The sequence below is a fragment of the Lichenostomus cassidix genome, chromosome 5, assembly GCF_008360975.1.
Source record: "Lichenostomus cassidix isolate B80296 chromosome 5, HeHo_3.0, whole genome shotgun sequence".
Lineage (NCBI taxonomy): Eukaryota > Metazoa > Chordata > Aves > Passeriformes > Meliphagidae > Lichenostomus > Lichenostomus cassidix.
Genome location: NC_139486.1, coordinates 20,045,547 through 20,061,337, shown reverse-complemented (window position 1 = coordinate 20,061,337; position 15,791 = coordinate 20,045,547). Strand labels below are relative to the sequence as shown.

Below are 15,791 nucleotides of genomic sequence, written 5' to 3'. Positions count from 1 at the left end.
TAGGAAAATAAATACAAAATCCCTTGCTTACAGAATGCCAAAATACAAGCAGAACAAAATGTTATATCCTTGACCACTGAAATAATACACATGGTTTTGCAAACAAACTCTTTTCTCCTGACAGTCATGGAAGACAGAAGGTAATAGTTACTGTTCAGACATACTACTATCAATGACAAATCTAGACAAGAGCAAGAAATACAGAAATTTCCCATCTTAAGTAAAAATGCTACTGCCTACTTAGATCTCATTTTGTGGTCAAAGTCTTCTAACTAAAATTCCAGTACAAAAGACTGCTGTTATGTTCTTCACAAAGAATCACATTAAATAGTATGTGCTTACCCTAAGGAAGACTACTAACACTTCTAATAATGATCATATTATTATATTGCATCTAATTGCTAAAAAAGAGAAGTTGTGATCTACTTTGATTACTCTACTGCACTCTCGCATAGAACAAAGTATCTCAATTTTCAAAGTTGAACTTTAGTTCTGAGGAATGACGGAATGGGGAATAAGGAAGTAAGTACTACCTTATAAAAGTAGTTCCAAAACCCATTACTAATGGTAAATGCTGATAAAATCAGATCACCTTTTCTTTGCACATGGCAAAGAGAAGTTATCCAAACCATGAAATCATGGGTAATAGCAAATACAGTTTTTGGTCGTACATGGGAGAGAAAAAAGTCAGCAAACTCAAATCACTTTTCAAAGTTATTTACACAATAAATGAAGAAGAGCATGGCCGTTAGTTTAGGTTAGTCCCTAAGTTGATATATCCCCTAATGCTAAACAGATGTGAAATTATTTAAAAACCCAAAATATGCCACCAAACAACAAGGAACAAAAACCAACTTACCTGTATGTGTGTTACAAGCTGTGCTTTCTCCTTGTTCTTACGGTCTATACATCTCTTTAGTTCTTCTACCTCTGACATTACAGCATTATGATTCAGCTTTGCTTTAAGTTCCAAAATATGTTTCTCCAGATCTTGCTTCTCTCTCTCATATCTTTCAGCTACTGTAAAACAGCAAGAACAGAGCAACAGACTCAGTAGAAATACCGACTTGTGGAAAATTAATTTTATCTCATTTCACTTTTGGCAATTTTCTTCTCTACTCGAGACTATTCTACAACTATTGATTTTGACCCAAATATCTGAGAAAAATGGCTCATAACCTTTTACTGAATGAAACAGTATTTTTCAGTATTTTAGGGGGGTTTTCCACTCTTCCCCCTGCACACACCTGCTCACCACCAAAAAGCCCACCAAAACTAACAAAAGAACCAAAGCACCAACAAAACTGAATAAAATAAAGTAGGATGGAAGAAACAATGGGAAAGTTCTGCTGTAAGTGAAATTTGGCTATCAGCTTCAAGGCCAAGATTTTATCTCACCAGAGTAATATCCCCTGATTTGAAAGTCACATTATCTGTGAATTTTATGTCTGAATCCTGCAACTACAACAAGAGGTTTTGATAAAAGTAAGCTATAAATTCTCTCAACCAGAAATTCAAAGGTCTTTAGTCACAAACAACTACTAGAGGCAAAAGAGAAAAAATCTCCATTTGTCTTTTTCCCATGTAACTTTGAAGAAACAGAAATAACACAGAAGGTGAAACACAACTGCAAATATTATATAAATGTATGTACATATTTTAACAGCTACAGTACATTTTTATTCTCTTCATATTTTTACTGTTTTGATTTATAAGATTAATAGGAAAATTAAAATATGCTTTTATTAGCATGAAAGGCATGTTGTTTCAAATAAATTAACTTCTAAGCAGATACATTAACATATAGAAAAACATGGAGAAAAACTCTTGAAATTATTATTTTGTATTACATTTCTGAAGCTAAGCTACATACAAAATCTAGCCAACTTCCAGTGCTCTGTATGAGATTTGTAAAACAGGGAATCAGAGTCCTATTTTAAAAACCAAGATAATTCAGCAGCTGAAGTATGAAAATATAAAAATAAGCCATTAGCCAAACCAATTAAACATTTACATAGACACTGGACTTGGAATCACTACTCCTCTATTACCTTGAGTAATACATTTCTGTGTTAATAAGGAGAAAGATAAAGACTTTCTCTAATGCCTTTTTGATTATGTTTGAAAAATTTAAATACAGATAGATAACTAACAATTAATTGAAGACCTTGCTTAAAGTAGTAATTTAATATGCAATTATATCTTGAAATTGTTTAAAGTATTTTTCTTCTAAATAAAATTATTCCTACTCTAAAACTCTAACATATTGCAAACAGAAGCTGTCACTGCATCATACAGAAAATTTTCCTTAACCACTCAGGAACATGTTGTTCCTTGGAAATTCTACCAGAAAGTCATCAGTCTTATTAAGCACCTAGAAAACGACTCCTGTTATGATTTTCAAGATGGCAGAATTGAAACTGCAAATGGATTGAAATGCAAGGTTTCTGGAAAATTATTACTTAAAAATAATACAAATGTTTTTCTTCTGCAAAACCACTATCCAGTTTGCTGAAATTGTCTCATTTGTTTTAATCATGCAAATCAAAATATTTTATCATAAATTAACTGTTGTTACTATTTGTCTGTTAATATTCAGGTGCTAATACCTATTAACTTAAATGAGGAATTAATTGGCTGTTTTTGTTGAAACAATAGAAGAATTAGACTGCAATTCTAAGATAATGTTCACATTTACTAATTAGTCTGCAGGTCTCTAGTGCAAAATATTAGTTGTACCTGCTCTAATTCTCCTGTCATCATCTTGTACATCCTGGTAGCTCTGGCGATGCATAGCAGCATATGAAATTTGATGCTGCAATTCTACACGGTCTTCTTCTGCTCTCAAAAGTTGGGAACGAAGATCCTCAACCTAAAATATGTGCACAAGCATCAAATGTTTGATGAAAAACAGAACAAAGAAGTAAACACCATATTTTCATAAAACGTTTTAAAAAATATTATACACAAAAAATATTTATAAATAAATCTTCAGAGTACTGCAGATACTAAACAAAAAGACGAACTACTTCCTAATTACAGGCCACAAAATGATTAGTCAAAATTAAAGGGAAACTTTTAGTTTATGTTGACCACAGATGAGCATTAATTTATGTTGACCAAACAAAATGCTACCGTAATATATGTAGCAATTGTCTTTTTTACACAGCTAGTGAAAACATCTACACAAATTTAATAAATAATACATTTTATTTAAATTGTGCTCCTTAAAAATACAATATATTTATACATAAGAAACACTGGGGCTTTTCACATTTTTCCTTTCTACCATCTATAGTACAGCACTTACAAAGATGATCTCATGTGCAGGAAAATAAAGAAAATCCAACATGCTAAAGTTGAAGAAAAATACCTCTAATTCGTATTATCCTATATTCTATGCACACTGATTTAAATTCAAAACAGTAATACAGCTAACTCAAACTTCTGCTAGATACACAAGTCAAACAACTAATTCTAAAAGATGAGAATGCCAATTGCCCCCTCCCTAGTTATTTCAGTCTTTTCATCCAGCTCCTTTAAAAGGATGTTTAGGAAAAAGGACTTTTTCCTAAAGCTATAATCCAGATTCCTACAAATTTTAAGTTTAATCATATGTGCATCAATAGCTACTGTTTAAAGTACACTTCAGATAATTTTTCAGGTATTTATTTTTAATGCATGCTACAATATAGCAAATACTTCTAGGTCATTGACTTATCAGATTTCCCCAGTTATAGCACACACTTCACGGAACAATGATTACTAAATCAGAAGGTGTTCTAAAGCATACTATGAAAGCAAATTTCACATAATGTGTTTATGTACTGAAAACATACCATCACCACCACCAGTATAATAAATATATATGAACATACACACATAAAAGTTTGGACAGCAGAAGAAGTATACCGAACTCAATCCACATATTTTAGACTTAAACCTGCCTTTCTATACCTCATTTTTTCCTTCACAAAACAAGGTTATAAGAGCATGAGATAGGCGTATTAAACAAAAAGACTCAGACACAACGTAATATGAAAACTTTAGGATTTTATCTACATCAAAGGAGTTACCTGATGCAAAAGAGCTTCTCTACTGCCTTCAGATTCACTCAACTTTTTCCGGGACTGCTCCAATTCCTGCTCAAGCTTTCATTTCAGAGGATGATGAAGAAAGAAAAGCAATGTATGCATCATAATATGAAAGTGTATTTTAATATTGAATTCTGACACAAATTAGTCCATATAAGCATCTATTTTAAATGAGATACAGTATACATTGTATTTCTATTTGTCCAAAATCTTAAAGAAAGCCTTCATTTGTACTAAATCCCTGCAATATTTATTTAACCAAAAATTTAACTTGCAGTCTAAAATTTTTGTACAACATTCTCCATCACATGAAGATACAAAGTCATTTCTATTATCCAAAACAAAAATCACAAAAGCAAATTTTTACTGGGTTAACAGTGAAAAACTGGAAGATAAATTTTAACAAAGTTTCAAAACCATTGTCTCTGGATTTGAAACATACTTTCAAACTCAAATTAAAATTAACAATGACTTAATATTTGAAGTCACCTTTGTTAAATAGCTTATTCACAGAAGTGCTAAAGAAAACATGCATTGGTAGAACTGCAATTAGTAAAATCCCTGGGGTTTCTGTGTTGTGCAAGATGATGTATTTGAATTATTATGGAAACAAGACAACTGAAAAATTGAAGTTCCCTGAATTTCATAAAACTAGAAGTTTTCCTAAAAACATAATATTAAAAATGTGTAATCAGAAATAGTCAGCAAACTGATGACCTTTAAAAAAAAAAAGAAACGAAAGCAAAAGCTACAAAATATTTTCTGACTTATTCCATAAATAGTTCAAAGATCCACCTGGAAATAAATACAGGTTTTGACAGCAGAAATTGTTATTGTTGAGATAGCAATCTCAAGGAGGATGTTGAGAGCCTGGAAAATGGGCAAAGCAAACAGGACCAGCATTAAGGGAATGAAGAGAACAATATAACATAAAACACTACATAAAGGCTTAGTATAAAGGGGTATAACTTTGAAAGATGCTAAATGTGAACCAAATGGAAAAAAACCTAGGAAAAGTGTAATACAGCCTTGGCATTCTGCTAGAATAGAAATACAATAAATCTTGTTTTCTGTGAACAGGAAGAGAGCAATATGGCAACAGTTCAGTAAGAGTAATTAATAATAACTATGGTGCAAAATAACCAGCATGAGTTAGTTGCAGGGATGAATAAAAGCTCTTTTGAGCTGCTGCAAACAAGCAAGAGCAGACTATATATAAATTCAGAGACAATACACAGAAAGAAATCAAGGATAATCCTCAAGTTATAAATCTGTCTGCCTGGCAGGATGGAAGAGTCATTAGATGTAACATCCTATAATAAAGAGCTTTGAAGGAAAGACATGAGCTCAGGATAGCTACATTCACAGTGCCTCTGATGCAGAAAAAACCCCTCGTGCCTTGTATTCTTCAAGAGTAAGAAGAGTTTTGTCCTGCTGGTTTCTCAGAAAAAGGAAGCATATACTGTTACAGATGACACTGTACACTCTTTTAAAACCAAAGAAAAAGGAAAAAATTAAATCTTACCTGGTTCTTTTCACTTTCATATTTCACAAGTTTGCTTCTCATGAGTTCTTCTGTTTCATCTGCTTTAGCATCTTGCTTCCTTAAAACCTTCCGAGGAGATAAATCTATTATAAGCTTCATTATAAAATTTACAGAAGCCACCATTCCTAGGCTGTTAAAATTAAAGAATCTGATGCATTTAAGAAAGAAGATCTAGACAAAAGCTTTCTGTCTGCATCTAACATTTCCACATAGAGCCAATGTATATTGTTACGAAAAGATAAATATAAGTCCATGCATACATAAACACACCCATGCAGAGAGCAGGGACAAATACAAAGTCTAAATCAGCACCAACATCCTTCCGATGTATAGAGCTCCACTCAAGTTGACCCCAAACACCTTTAGATTAAGGTTTAAAAGGCTCAAGAGATCCCCTACAGATTAGCTGTGTACATATCACAGAAAACGAATATATTCTCTAATAGAAAGTGTGCATGTCATGAAATACAATGCACTGTAGTCAAGAAAACACTACCATAAGGTTGTGTTGGGAGTCAAAAGGGAAAAAGAAGAAAAGGTTATTTTTTCTGAATCTGGACAGATGCTTAGAGCCACAGAACTACAACTGAATCAATTGAAACTTTCCTGATGAAAAGTTACTGACACTGATGTGCCCTACTTTGACAAGAACAACAAAAAATAAAACAAATCCATGGAGACTTTTCCCATTCCATCTCAAACTGAGGTATCTAAAACCACATATATACATGTCCTAAACCATTTTACAAAATTAATAGTGCCTTAAATATAAATTTCAAAATCCTGTCCCTCTGCAAACCAACAGTATTTGCAGAACACAGCCAATCACTGGCAAAGGAAGTATTAGATAAGACAGACATTAATGACTTGTAATATTTGCAACATACACAACCCAAGCTTAGATATCTCAAGCCATAACAATATCACTGGCTCATTTTAAATATCACTTAGAAACATCAGGTGAGCGAGAACAGTAGCCATATACTGATAATTTGCCATGAATTTCTGTAACTGTTAATAAATCACATTTTGTATCTGCGCAACATGATCAAGCATTTTTCACACTAGTCACAAATCAATTAATTAGGGACCTTAGCACAAATATTTTACTTTTATTCCATATCTTGAAGCATAAGTACATTTATTCCTTCCACAGTTACTTGCTAAAACAACAGAACAACAAAAACTCATAGCTTGTCCAGAAAGAAATGTCTTCTTCTCAGTCTGTCCTTTCCAAGCAGCATTTTCATTTAACATTTTAAAGGAATATCTCTTTTAACAAATACTCCTGAAATTTGTCCCTATAAATTGTGCCGTTTCGTTCAGTTTTTGAACATTTTCTCTTCACTGTACACTGGAAAGCAATTTCACTGTATGAAAACAGAATACAAGACATTAATCAACTTCAGTGAAGCCAGGCATTCAGCTTTGGAAGTTTTGCTTTTTAAAGTAGCTTTTTGGAGAAAATAAATGGCTTTATATACTTACCTCACTCTTATAACCTCACTTCAGTAAACATAAGGGTTTCAGTATAGCTTGGATTACTCTCCTGCTTGAACAGCTTATATTAAAGACTGAGACCATGGAAGACATTCATCATAACTATGCCACTAAAAATATTATGCCACATAAAGAAGTGTACTTTTAGTCATACTGATCACTAATCAGATAATACAAGACCATAACGTATTTAAGGTATTTTCCTAAGTACTCAGTAGAGATTTAAATCTATCATTCCAGTCAACTATAAAACTCAGCACATTGCAGACATTTTACTCAAAAAAGACTCTTGGGAGAAATCCCAAAAACCTACATGAAGAAAACTCTACAATCATCACTTCAGCTGATGCTATTTTTGCATTCCCCAAATTGACTGGATTTTTGTTTTGGAGGTTTTTTTCCTTTGTTTATTTTTAATGACCAGAAGTACCAATCCAGAACAGTCTACTTGGAATATATGATGTCTACTAACTGCAATCGACATTCAGTTTTACTAGCAAAATTAGAAGCTCTGTTACAGAAAACTTTATGCCAACTTTATTTTTGGCACTAAATTAATAATTAACAGAGTACCAAAAATGCATGTTTTCATGTGCAGATATGGCTAGAGACATCAAATTCATAAAGAAAATATTAAAGCAGAGCTGAATTTAGGAGTACTAGTAAAATTTTCAAAGATTATTTCTGCTGAAATAAAAAAGTATGTCTCTGCATCACTAGTAGTATATCCTAATTCCCAGAAGAACCCATGGATATAATAGGCCATTTCAACTTATTAAGGTTCACTGAGTGATATTCAGGCTATTGAGTAGGAATAATTTCAAACAAAAAGGCAGCCTTTACTATAACTGCTACTATAAATATAACCTTCAGTTTTATTTTCTACATATTGTAAAAAAAAAAACATTGCCATTTCATTTTAAGGAGAAAACCAGCTCATACAGATAGATAGATAGATACACCAGAGTTAAAATACTGCAAAAGAAAAGTGCTGTTACAGTAAATTAAACATACTACATGTGCACTTCTTCAACTGTGAAACATGCATTGTACCAGTAGGTGCCAGGTAGGCAGTTAATCAAAATGTCATTAAGAAATGGAAATATCTGGTCTTCCACAGCCAGACAAATGTCAGCTGGTACTGACAATTCAGAAATTGCATAGGTAAAAGTTAATTCTGTGTTTTGCCTCATTCCTGTAGTCCTTTTTAAATAATTCTCTCTTATTGGTTTGTGTCACACTTGTTTTTTCTTCATTAAAGATCTCTACATAAGCTTTCTCTTGGGAAGAGTAAAAGAAAAAAACAAAACATAAGATTCAACTGATTCTTTGATTTCATTTGTTGTCCCCAAAGAAGGGGTTGGAGGAGTCAAATGTCAAAAATGGGAACTAGGAAAAGGATGCTATGGCCAACAGTTCCACCACACACTCCTCCCTGATGGCTCACAAACAGCAGGCAGACACTGCCCAGAGGAACAGACCTACAGTCAACAGATTCTCCCACCAAGATCCTCCTCTGAAAGCATTAGTGTCCAGGTTGATCTGGAGGAGACTGACAAGGAAGTTGATAAGTCCTTGGAGGGGTCAGGCATAGAGGAGGCCACAAGGAGACAGAGAATTTCAAAGTAAAAAGGTCTTCACAGAATGGTTCTGGGAAGGACCAGCCAGATGTTCCACTGTCTGCCTAGGTGGTCAGGCTAGATGAACTTTTGATTTGACCAAGGAGAGAAATTCTTACAGGTCTTTATAAAGAGTTCACTAGCATAAGACAGCATTAGAATACAAATGTAACTGCTATACCCCAACTGAGCATACCTCATCCACATACATACAGTATCTACTGAACCCCAAAACTTCACAAACAGTAACATAACTTACTGTCTGATAGACAGATCAATTTTTCTTATACATGAGGAAAATTATGTGGAGGATTCTGGAACAACAGCTCTCAATCTTCCCAGTTTATGATAATCTTTCAAGAGCAAATCATAACTTTTACAGCAATTGAAGCCTACTGACTTTTCTTAGGGTTTGGGTTTTGGTCTCAGTTTGGTTTTACTGTTTTGGTTTTTTAAAATAAAACCAGATTTTTTGAAAGCTGTGCACAGACCACAAGCTGAAACTTGCCCTTTCAAAGTGAGACTGATCAGTGAGTTTTTCATACTATCAGAAACATAAAAGCAGAGCAGCCTCATGCTACAGTTTAAAGTAAGGCAAAAATATATCACATCCTAACCTGAATGAAAATACTTTCCCTAACTTGCTACATTAGTAACTAGCACAGCTCCAAGTATGCTACCTAAACATACCAGCTAGGCATTTAAAAACAGACTACCTAGCTATTTCAGTGACAGATACGTGTGAGACTTGCACATGTTGCAAGCAAGAGTCAGATTCAAACTACAATCAAAACAGAAACCATTGGCCACAGGTGGCATAGCACAGAGCCAAAGAACAAGTATCAACGATGCACTGAAATAAGCAGATGGCTCAGAGTACAGATCAAGTTTAAGTTTGTCTAAAAAGATCAGTGATAAAGATATGCAATAAAGAATGTTCAATAACACTTTTGACCATCAGTTTACCCCCCTCTCTGTTCACCAGCTTCTTGTAGTTCATGGTATTTGCAGTGGGAGGCAAACAGAATCTAAGTATACAGTTGCACAAAGAGAAAGTAAAACACTGCTTCCTGGCCTACACAAGTTGCTAGCTTAGGACATAACTGTAATCACTGCCTTACCACAGTATGTGTTTTCAAAAGGTTCAATAAAGATGATTCTGTTCACCTAAAGCATGGAAAGCATGAACACATGGACACATTTCACCAAAATCCAGGAAGCCAAGCATAGAATTTTGTAAAGCCATCCAGGACACCCAAGGCACAGAAAAGATGCCTAGAGCCCATTTTAAAGAATGATACTTGATCTTGTTTTAGAAAATAGATGCATAAGTGCAAACAAAAAGTAAGAGGTAATGGTGTCTTTATGTTCAAAGGAAAAAAACAAAACACTGAAGAATCTCAAAATCGTTTTCATTTACACAACAAATGCAGCTATTAAAGCAATTCACGTGTACATGTCAATACCACTGGCAAGATGACAATACTTTTTTCTAATCAGAAACCTGCTTTTATTAGGAAGACAGAAAAGATTAGGATATACAATTTATGTGAAATTGTTTGCTAATTGCTGTTTTCTAACTTGCAGTAATAGCTGTTTAAATGCACCAATACACACTAAGGTAAAAGATACATAAAAATGTAGAGAAAATAATTTTTATCCAACTACAGCACAGACAGGCTAGATTCAAAATAAAAATGCAAATTTAAAAGTTAAATATGTAAAATACATCAAGCTTTCTTAATGGTCAGTAAACAACTAGATATCATCTTGGTTCATAATCAATCTACAATTGTAATAATACTACCACACAAATTAGAAGTTTGCACATTATACAAAAAAACTACAGAAAGAAAAGACAGACGAGAAAGGCCAAAACAAATGTATCATCACGTTCTGTTGGACCCTGAAAATATATAATTTAATAACTGCTATTTAGGAAGATGATTCTCTTAAGACGGTAAAACACTGACACGTAGTGGTCTGTTAGAGGTACTGCACTTTAATAAAAAATAATAGCATTCAAACCTCATAAACGTCACAAGATTTCTTAATTAGAGCAAATAGTGATCACATGCAAAAGTAAAATTTGATTTTATTTGGTTTGAAATGTGTAAAAGGCAAACTAATGAAAAAATTGTATCATTAAATAGCCGCAAAAGCTTTCAATGGCATTTCTATGTAAATCATTCAGGACATATTAAATGACAGGATTTCAAAACTCAGTCCAAACACTACCCTCCTTTCCAGTAACGTTACTGGGGGAGCATCTTGGAGAAATAAATAAGAACAGAAATAGACTTCAACAGAACATTACATCCTTGCAATGATCACCACAAGACTGAGGCCATTGACAGAGCTAAGAGTCCATCTACCTCACAAGTCAAATTACAAAGGACAAGAAACAAAATAACAAAGTAACAAGCCCAAAATTATGCAGAAACATGTTTCATCCAAATAACAATTGTAGCAAAATATTTATTTACTTTATTCTCACCAGGCTGTGCAAAAGTACACAAGGCAATTCACATACATTCTTTCTAAAATACAGCAACTTTAGTTGTATTTTAGAAGAGGGTTCATTAAGAAAAATAACTTACAAAAATAAAATAGAATTTACAGGATACAGGATTAAACCATCTTAATTCACAGCTGGACACCCGAGGGGAATAGAAGGTCTAGGATGTACTTAGTATTTCATATTCATTTTGCATGAAATTCAAAAGATGAGCTACCAAGAATAAAGGTACCCAGCCTGGAGGCTCATGATCACATTGACTATGATCATTCACATAATCTATGAAAGATCACATGAAAATTCTTTGAACTACATTTGAACTCATTCACTTGAATTCAAGTTTTCTTTCTAAGGAAACCATGGCAGTGTCAATGTATCTTTAGAGATTACAAGTCCTCCTCCCTTCAAAAGGATAAAAAAAGATTGTTCCATTCTGCAGATAAAACACTATCAAATCACACCAATTCATTGCATCAAGCATCCCTTCCCCAGACTGAAGGCACAACTGAAGAATCTAGAAACGGATGCAGGCATATTAAAGAGCAATGAAAACTGAAATTCAGCACTCTAGCTCTTTTCACCCACTAGGACACCCACTGGGGGAAAAATGAAACAGTAAGTCATTCTGAAATACTGGCAGAAGGATTACAAGCCTTTTGATAAACACTACTTTTTATCTGTATCAAAAATGCATCTCATCTTCTGAAATATGACGTCCTTGAACAGTCTCTAGCTTTACATGAAATATATAACATCATTCTAACTTAAGATTCCTCAGTATCACTGCACAATATACTGCTTTCCAAAAAGCTATGTTGCAAATACAAGAAGTGAAAACAAAGGAATTGCATATTTCTTCTCAATTATAGTATTCTATTGCACAGATAGAGATAACATTGCAAATCATATCTTAAGGAGTGAAATAAAAAAGTTACACTATGTTGAGACACAGATTTTCCAAACAGGAGTAAAATCAGAAGGAAAGAAGTATTTTTCATACATTTTCTAAAACAAGCAGGGAAAAAGCTAATAGCTGTCTTAAATTTTAATTAATATTCTAAACATTTCTATTTATTTCCTAAATAATATTTTATATCTTATCAGGTATTGTTGAATTAAAATTAAAAGCTGTCTGGCCACTACAGAGCTTTTGATTGAAGTAAAGTGGTAATTTACATGAGCAAGCAAAGTTTAGCTTTTAGAAAACAAAATGTTTTAATTGAGAAAACCCAGCTAATGACTTGCTTTTGTTTGCTTGTGTTTTCAGGAAGGGCACAGGGAGTAGGTAGGTTCTTAGAAGATCTGTGGCAGTGACCAAAAAGGTCACTAAAACATAATAAAGATAACATATAATCAAGACTAAATATAATCGAGACAGTATAATGAAGAACTGACAGGATACTTGGTATCATGTGGCCATCCAAACAAGCTGAGCTGGACTGAGAGTTAAAAAATGTGCCAAAGATATGACGACTTTTGCCAGTTTGACAGGTACCGACTCACAAATGCAACACATTCCTGACTAAATCCTAAATACACGGGAAGCATTCATTTGCATACCTCTTGTAATTGAAGAGACATGTGTCCCAACTGGTCCTGGCGCCTTTCTACAAGCTGTCTTTCAGCACGCATTTCTTCTTCTATCTCCTGAAGTCTTCTCTCCACCCGTTCTGATACCTTCAAAAGAGAAAAAACCATGATGTGGGAAATTAGTGTGCCTTTTAACATATGTGAAAACATCAAGGGCAAAAAATAGAGTGTGGGGCAAAAAGAAAAGAGAATGTAATTTTTATTTTATTAAAGACTTAGAATGGTAGAGAAAATAACTAGTTATAACAGTGAATAGCCCAGAACTACTCAAGCAGGGAACCAAATAATTATCTTGCTAGTAATATCCTCCTTTAGGTGTATGCATATTTTTCCCTACAGTGGTGGTTCTACTCAAGTGTTAAATAACTCAATCAATTTGACATCAGCCTAATGTGAAGCTGCAATACAAAAATCTTAGCTTCTCTGTCACAAGCCTGATTAACCTCTGGAAGGACATTTCTTTCACATCTCCAGTCTGCAAAACAGACCAATGTTTGCCTCATTCATGCTCGAAATCTGTGAGTGAAAAGTAGTAAAAAGAACTAAGTACACGAAAATTACTATAACAACACAAAATAATTACATCACTTCAAGCATTTTCCCCAATATTTTGTGAATACATGTACAAACTAATACAAACAACAACAGGTATTTATTAAAACAATTTGGATTATGAACATAGAAGCTCAATCATAGACTAAAATACCAGAATTACTTTATTTTTGCAATTCAAGCTGCTAGCAGACAGCACCCTCTTGCGGCAGAAAATTAAGTTTATTTTGTTAAAGATTAGCAAGAAAAATACTTATGTATCATTTCCTCCCTACTTAAAACTAGTTATTTTAAGCAAAAACTAGAAAGCAATATATCTATTACCAAATGGTATTTAGATAAAAAGAGAAAGACATAAAACATCCTTTGACTACCAGTTTCTGATGTATGTGGATGTGAATAATTTCTGATCTTTCTCTGTTAAGCATACTTCCATAAGCACTAGGGCACACGCATGGGCAGAAAATTTTACCATGAGCAACACAGTTATGTAGCAAAAGAAACACAATTAAGTCTACACTTATGTTCTGAGCTTCACAAGGTTTAACAAATAAAACACTTTTTTTCTTTACAACACAATGCATCATTTAGAAAACATTTCTTGTCTGTGCGGCCAGATGAATAGTCAGTTTACAGTCTAGAATACTGTATTTTTTTCCTAAAGCCATCAGGAGATGCCTGGTACTCCATCAGACCACACTCTTTCATATAAGTTATGAAAGCTCTGCAGTCATAATCCAGAATAATTACTTACTAAAAACTAATGTATAAAAGATAAAGATCACATTGCAATGTTTGTTTTGTCAAGTACTTCTTAGTGTTACTTCTCCAAATTCATAAAATTCTCCAGCTAACAGAAACAATGATACTATATAGCAGGAACAGAAAATAACTCTGCCATTAAATTTGTTATATCTTTGCTGAAAACCAAGAAATAAGCTGACATCCTTTTCCCCATACATACCTAACATAAAGAAATTAAACAGTAAAGTTTTTACATTTTTTTCTAAATAGTTTTGACTATGTGTTTCGGAAGACAAGCTTTCTCAGCTCTATCATGCACCTTTTCAATGAAGTGAGCACTAAAGTTAGTAAGAAATACAATGTATACTTTTGACTTGACAGGAGATTCAAAAGTAACATCACCCCGCAAAGACGATACTCCAAATGAGAGCCCAGTAACTTTTTCACTGTCGTGGGCCTAGCATGCCCAGCACATAACATGACACAAGGCAGCACTAGACAAGCTTTAAATTCCTGCAAACTCCAAATTTCATTACAAATTATCACTAACTGAGAACAAGAGAGTAACTTTATCAGGTGATTTGCCTTGCCTCTGACTTCATTCAACTTACTCCAGAACAAAATAGTTGCATTATTTCTAACAAAAAAGATGAATTATACATCATTATATTTGTCAGGTGTGCGGTAATTTCAGAGTTACAGACATAACATTCTTTAACAAACAAACAAAAAAAACCCACAACCAACACAAACCACCAAACATTTTGATGCTACTTATAACCTCTATTTGTTTCCCATACTTCATACATTGGTGTGGTATTTGTAACTCCTTGGCACTTCAGCAAGGCATTATCTCCCACCAGAACTATGTTCCCTGTTTTGTAGCCTCTCTGACCTTCCTCAGTTTGTCACAGAGCCTGTGACATACAACAGTAGGGATTAAAAAAAAAAAAAAGAAAAAGAACAGAATTAGAAACTGTTGTTAACCCGTTAATTAGTACACTCAAACTCAAAACCATATTTGTCTCCTTTGTCCCAAATGACCCTGACTCAGGACAACATTTCTACAATCAAAGTATGAAGTATGTATCTTGACCTCTGAATGTTATCAAAAGTCTTAGTGTAGACAAGTGGTTCACTGAAGAACATTACAAAGAATACAGAGGCTCTACATAGTGACACGAAATACTAGCACTAAATAACTGCATTCAGAACATATTAGAATGTGATTTCAAGCATGCAGTTTTAGCAACACAGACTATCTGAATGATAATGACAACATTACAGCTGTGTCTCCACATAAAGATTTCAGGTAGCAGCAAAATCTATGAAAGTGAATTAGGCTATCAAAAAGTTCCTCCCCTGCAATTAAACACAAAGAACAGAATGCCCTTTGCAAAACCAGGGTGACATTTAAGTCATGTAGCTAAATACAGTCTTGCGGAAGATGCTGGATGCTTACTGTACAAAAAGCACCATCCTACTTCTTGAACTTCTCACCTGTTTTTCAGCTTTCTATCGTTATTTCTAGTGCAACAAGTCCTGCTAACAGAAATCTATTTGAACGGATTTTTGCTGCCTTTCTTGTTACAACCCATTTTATCATCAATGCATTCTTGAAACAGGAG

The 15,791-nt window shown here is 33.8% G+C and overlaps 1 protein-coding gene across 9 annotated transcripts in view; it reads right to left on the bottom strand.

The window, feature by feature from the left end:
• CEP128 (centrosomal protein 128) overlaps nt 1-15,791 on the bottom strand; it is a 119,378-nt gene that overhangs the window by 89,615 nt on the left and 13,972 nt on the right. For all 9 annotated transcript variants that reach the window (XR_014852508.1, XM_085061627.1, XM_085061630.1 and 6 more), the window contains 5 exons: nt 12,838-12,954; nt 5,620-5,706; nt 4,077-4,151; nt 2,740-2,872; nt 860-1,020 (listed from right to left, as the gene is read on the bottom strand). Coding sequence is in view for 8 of the 9 variants with exons in the window: in XM_085061627.1 (XP_084917753.1) it covers nt 860-1,020; nt 2,740-2,872; nt 4,077-4,151; nt 5,620-5,706; nt 12,838-12,954 (573 nt within the window). In the remaining variant the exon portion in view is untranslated. The remainder of the gene's footprint in view (nt 1-859; nt 1,021-2,739; nt 2,873-4,076; nt 4,152-5,619; nt 5,707-12,837; nt 12,955-15,791) is intronic.